The sequence below is a fragment of the Epinephelus lanceolatus genome, chromosome 18, assembly GCF_041903045.1.
Source record: "Epinephelus lanceolatus isolate andai-2023 chromosome 18, ASM4190304v1, whole genome shotgun sequence".
In the NCBI taxonomy this organism is placed as follows: Eukaryota; Metazoa; Chordata; class Actinopteri; order Perciformes; family Serranidae; genus Epinephelus; species Epinephelus lanceolatus.
The window spans coordinates 42,119,760-42,124,928 of NC_135751.1; the positions used below are offsets into that span (position 1 = coordinate 42,119,760).

The window sequence follows — 5,169 nt, forward strand, 5'->3', positions numbered from 1 at the left end:
GTGTGAGAGACTAGTGATGTCCCGTGGCCACAGATGTGCTGAAGCCATTCAAAGCAAGAGCCTGTCCACGTCCTACTAACTGCTGACTGTTGTAACCATCAGAAACTGCCTTGGTTATTTTGTAAAACACAGATTTTTAGCCATTCTTATATCTCAAATTTGTTGTAGATGGTCTGGGCTGATCCCTGAATGTTCTTGACGTCTTGCTCCGCCCCTGGTGGCAGGCTGACTCTGTGTGGTGGAGTCTATCTGAGCTGTGATTGGTGCAGTCAGTCGGTGAGTCTGAGTATTTCACAGTGAAGCATCAGCACCTGAAACCCTGGATTCAAAGCTGGTGTCTCTGCTGCCGTCGTCTACAAGGTGAGTGATGCTGTTACGTTGACACTGGTGCTACGTGGCTGGCAGATGGAAGCAAAATACTGAAGTTTTATATAAAGTTTTAATTCAAGGATTTTTCAGATTTATATTTATAGATCCCAGGGGACGTTTTATGAAATGTGTAATTAGTGGTAGCTTTGATTTATTTGAACTATTAATATTGTGACAGAATCTAAATCTGACTCTGAGTTACTGTTGTTATAATAATAATGATAACACATTTTATTTATAGAGCGCTTTTCAAAAACTCAAAGACACTTTACAGGCATAAAAAAGTGCAGGGGAATACAATCAAGAGTGCAAAACAGCAGACAAAAGAGGAAAAAAATTACAGACAGGAGTGCATTAGTTATAGACACGGTTGTAGACAAATAAGGGTGCTGACATTACAAAGTTAGGCGGGTACAAGGGAAGAGCAAGAAGGAAGTAGGATGGATTAAATTTGTAAGTTAAATGCAGAACAGAACAGGTATGTTTTGAGTTGAGTTTTGAAGGAGGTGAAGTCTGTGCAGCCGCAGATGTGTTGTGGGAGGGAGTTCCAGAGGGTGGGGGCAGCAACAGAGAAAGCTCCCCCCAGGTGCGGCGCTTGGTCCTAGGTACGGTGAGGAGGTTGGCGTCAGAGGAGCGGAGGGTGCAGGAAGGGGTTATGTGGTCACAGGAGCGGGTGTGGGTGAGGAGGCGGGCAGCAGAGTTCTGGATATACTGAAGTTTATTGAGGAGATTGGAGGTTGTGCCGTAGAGGAGGCGGGCGATGTTTTTGAGATGGTGGAATGCTGATTTGGTGACTTGCTTGATGTGCTGGTTGAAGGAGAGATTACTGTCAAAGACGACTCCAAGGTTGCGGCAGTGGGGGGAGGGGGAGAGGGTGGAGTTGTCGATAGAGAGATGGAAGTCTTTGGCTGCCAGGCTGAGGGACTTTGGACCAATTATGAGTAAGTCTGATTTGTCGTAGTTGAGTTTGAGGAGATTTGTTTGCATCCAGTGTCTGATATCAGAGAGACAGTTTGAGAGGGTGGAGTAGGTCTGAGAGGTGATGGATTTGGTGGAGATGTAGAGCTGGATGTCGTCAGCGTAACAGTGGAAACGGAGGCCATGATGACGGATGATCTGACCGAGGGGGAGGAGGTAGAGGATGAAGAGGAGAGGACCAAGCACCGAACCCTGGGGTACACCTTGGGACAGGGGGGCAGTCGAGGAGGAGCAGTTGTTGATGAAGATGAATTGCTTCCTTTCAGTAAGGTATGATTGGAGCCAGGTGAGGGCATCAACCAGTTGAAACTTCTCCTGGTTAGAATTCCTTCAATGTTCGTTGTTCAGGAGGTTTTTAGCGGGAGGTCTCTTCCTCTCCAAAACAAACACGCCAGGTGATTAGAATCACTAAAAACACTGCAAAAAGCAGTTTCATGCTACAAATCAGTTCCTCTCCGATGTTGCTCGGCATCTTGGGGCTCACCCAGAACATGCTGTTGTGTGCTCACCTTTTTCTGATCCTGGCGTTCAGGAGTTTTTGTACAGTGAACTGAATTATCCACCGAGGTCTCTTTCTTTCCCAGACCAACAGACCCAGTGATTTAAACTGGTAAAATGCAGAATAACAAAGTTTCTGACAGACTTTGGCATGTCGCTGTGAGCAGCTAGTGGAATACTTTTTCCAGAAGGTTCAGAAGGTTGTCACTGCCAGCTCCATCAGCTGATTCACATTTAAAGTATATTCTATATTTCAACTCAAACTAAAAGCTGAATAAAACTGTGCATGTGACTGCAGGTGTATGGAAAACATGATGAGGAACACCTGCGCTCTCGTCCTCCTGCTGCTGCTTCCTGCTGTGTGTGAGGGACAGCTGAGAGCTCAGGACTTCATACATCAGTCACAATCAATGTCCTGGAAAGAGGCTCAGGCCCACTGCAGGGTGCATTACACTGACCTGGTCACCATCGCTGGGAAAATTGAGAATCAGAACTTCGTCAACACCCAGGGATGGATCGGTTTGTACCGAGACAATTCAACCTCTCTGTGGAAATGGTCCAGAAGTGACGAGATAGCCAACTTCACCATCTGGGACAGTAGTAAGCACATATCAAGGCCTTCAAGCTTGTAATACACTACATTAACAATAGTTTTATAGATTACATCGACATATGTTTTCTATTTCACACATTTAATATGTCATCAAAATACAAACCCCGACCAGGCACCAAACACTTTTGATCTGCTGGACCAACTTTCTCATTTTACAGCTAAACAGTACACAAAAATTTGCTTCTGAAAACATTTCAAGAGAGAAATAGGCAATGCAGCAATATAGATCTAGATTCATATTCAGTTAGCACTGCCTCGTTTGAACGCAGTTCACAGAGTGAATGACATGATTGACAGCTGCGTTAGAGACTACTCAGCTTTGTTCGCACATGGTGAGGCCGTCAAAAGCTTAGTGAGAGAGCAGAGTGATAGAACGCTTCGTTTGATATCCTACAAAATTGTGCTCCACGAATGACTAAACATCCTTAATGTTCAGTTATGTAATAAAGTTACTAAGGTTAGGTTTAGGAAAATAAACATGGTGAGGGCGTACCTTAAAATGACTCAAAGTTCACACAGATCCGAACACGTGACTCCAGGGGAAAGTCCGTTTTTTGTGACCCATCCACCACTCCAACCTGCTGTGATCATATGACCAATGTGCTGATGGCAGTAAACAAGGCAGCAGTCCTGAACACGTCTAAGGAGGCAGGTTGGGGTGGCGGATGGGTTACAGAAACACGAACTTTCACATGTTTGGATCCGTGTGAGCCTGAAGTCATTTTAAGGTACGTCCTCAGTAAAAGGGTCTAAGGCAGGAACACTCAGAAAACATTTCTAAAAACTGTTCTGACTGGATGTAAATGAAGTAGATATTTTCTTCTTGCAGATGAACCCAAAGCTGATGAGAACTGTGCTTTTAAGTACCCAAGCACAGAGAAATGGGAGAGCGATAAATGTAGCAGCAAGCACACTTTCTTGTGTTTCAACGAGAGGCTGGTTCTGGTGAAGGAGAGGAAGACGTGGGAGCAGGCTTTACAGCACTGCAGGGCTCTGGAGGCGGTCAACTCCAACCAGCCGGCCACTGATTACCAGAACCACCGCTATGACCTGGCCACCCTGCACAGTCCAGATGACCACAAGTATGCAAGGGAGAAGGCCAAGTATGCCCCCACTAATGAGGTAGGGCGGTTTTTCACAGTATGTGTGTGTGTGTGTTACAACTCCTCCTCTGTGGTGGTAACATGTCTCTGTTACATGTCCGTAGGTGTGGACGGGCCTGCGTTACCTGGCTGGTCAGTGGGTGTGGGTGGGCGGAGAACGAGTGCAGTACCTGGGTATGAAAAGTTGTCCAACCCTCAGGTTTTGTGGCACCCTCCCAAAGAACATCACCAAGATATACAACATACGAGACTGCAGTCAGAAAAGGAGCTTCCTCTGTTACAGGAAGCCTTGAACGCATCAGTCTTCTTCAAGTCTGTGGTTACTGAGAGGTTCTCAGCAAAGTTAGTGGATTGTCCTTTTAAAGTTGATTTATGATAATTAAACAGTTTCTGCATTTGCTGTGTTTAAGTGGTTTACTCATAGGATGTGCTGTTTGAAGATATATGCTCCTTCTGGTTCAATTGATGCCGACTATTTCAAGATGAAACCACCACAGCAATAAACACTTGTGTCAGACAAGAAGCAAACAGTTTTAACTCACCTTGTAGGGGTCTGCCCATTGGTCCGACCATATTAAACCCATTGTTCCGAAGTCCCATTGTTCCGAAATCATCATGATGCCCTGTGGTTAAGGTCTGGTTAGGTTTAGGCACAAAAACCACTTGGTTAGGGTCAGGAAAAGATCACGGTGTGCGTTAAAATGAAAAAGAAAGTGGCAAACACATAAGCTGTGAGCCTGCTTCGCCTCAAGCCTTTCCCAGCTGACCCAGAGCCGGTCGCGGCGCACCATCAAGGCAGAAATACGCCCGCCGGGAGCTGTTCAGCACCGCGGAGAACTCCCCACACAACCCCGACCCCAGAGTTAATAACAGGAGGTTATGGTGTTTCATTCTCTTCTCTCTATGACACTTGTATCTCGACCTGTAGCCTACTTTTGTTGCGTTGCTGATCCTCTATGGTACACAAATACAGTATAGCCTAGTATAATCACATATCGGAACAACAGAATGTCGGATCAGTGACATGGACCCACCTAGTGATGGTCCGTCCTACATCGCAGACCTTCTAACCCCCTATTCTACACCCAGGTCCCTCAGGTCAGCTGACCTGGGGCTCCTGGCTGTCTCACGCTCCAGACTAAAGGTGCAGACACACCAAACCGACATCAAAGAACTAGCGGTGACGAAAGCCCACTGTTGCGTCGTCTACGTCGCCTCACGTCGCCCTGTGTCAGTTGCATTTGAACACACTACACGGACTACATCCGACGGCCAAGTAGCACGTACGTTCTGCGCCTGCGTGAGAGAGAGCGGAGTGAGAGAGTGGTACATCCTGTCAGCCGAGGGGTTTCCTATCTGTGCAGTCGAGCACCGCAGCACCTCCACGGACTATTACATCCAGACGGTCCCGGTGTTTCCTCCGCAGGCTCCACTTCACTCAGCTGCCCGATAAACCCGCTGCTTCTTCCCACTTTAACCTGAATAACAAACCAGGGCTCGGTGCTCCGGTTGGATCCAAACGGAGAGCCGGGGCTAGCTCAGAGACTAGCGGAGGCTAACTGGCTGTGCTTCCCTCCGGTCATGCTGCAGCTAACGCTCCGCTAGCCG

General features: G+C 47.1%; 1 protein-coding gene across 3 annotated transcripts; it reads left to right on the plus strand.

Moving 5' to 3' along the window:
* Positions 1-5,169, plus strand: LOC117269063 (putative C-type lectin domain family 20 member A). Of its 3 annotated transcripts, XM_033645892.2 has the most exons (4): positions 1-360; positions 2,144-2,445; positions 3,288-3,580; positions 3,666-5,169. In XM_033645892.2, the coding sequence occupies exons 2-4, from the start codon at positions 2,148-2,150 to the stop codon at positions 3,852-3,854; spliced, it is 780 nt and encodes a 259-aa protein (XP_033501783.2). In that variant the 5' UTR covers positions 1-360; positions 2,144-2,147; the 3' UTR covers positions 3,855-5,169. The 3 variants fall into 3 exon arrangements, 2 of the variants coding, with proteins under 2 accessions (XP_033501783.2, XP_078017773.1); XM_078161647.1 differs by lacking the exons at positions 1-360; positions 2,144-2,445 and adding an exon at positions 3,034-3,186 and having other exon boundaries at positions 3,271-3,580; positions 3,666-5,168; XR_013488054.1 differs by lacking the exons at positions 1-360; positions 2,144-2,445; positions 3,666-5,169 and adding an exon at positions 3,047-3,186 and having other exon boundaries at positions 3,288-3,425.

What these genes read in the sequence shown, in the direction of transcription:
- LOC117269063 (XM_033645892.2), top strand. Translation starts at nt 2,148, where the DNA reads ATGGAAAACATGATGAGGAACACCTGCGCTCTCGTCCTCCTGCTGCTG. An exon ending in CTTCACCATCTGGGACAGTA is followed by an intron (nt 2,446 to 3,287) that starts GTAAGCACATAT and finishes TTCTTCTTGCAG; the next exon opens with ATGAACCCAAAGCTGATGAG. An exon ending in AGTATGCCCCCACTAATGAG is followed by an intron (nt 3,581 to 3,665) that starts GTAGGGCGGTTT and finishes ACATGTCCGTAG; the next exon opens with GTGTGGACGGGCCTGCGTTA.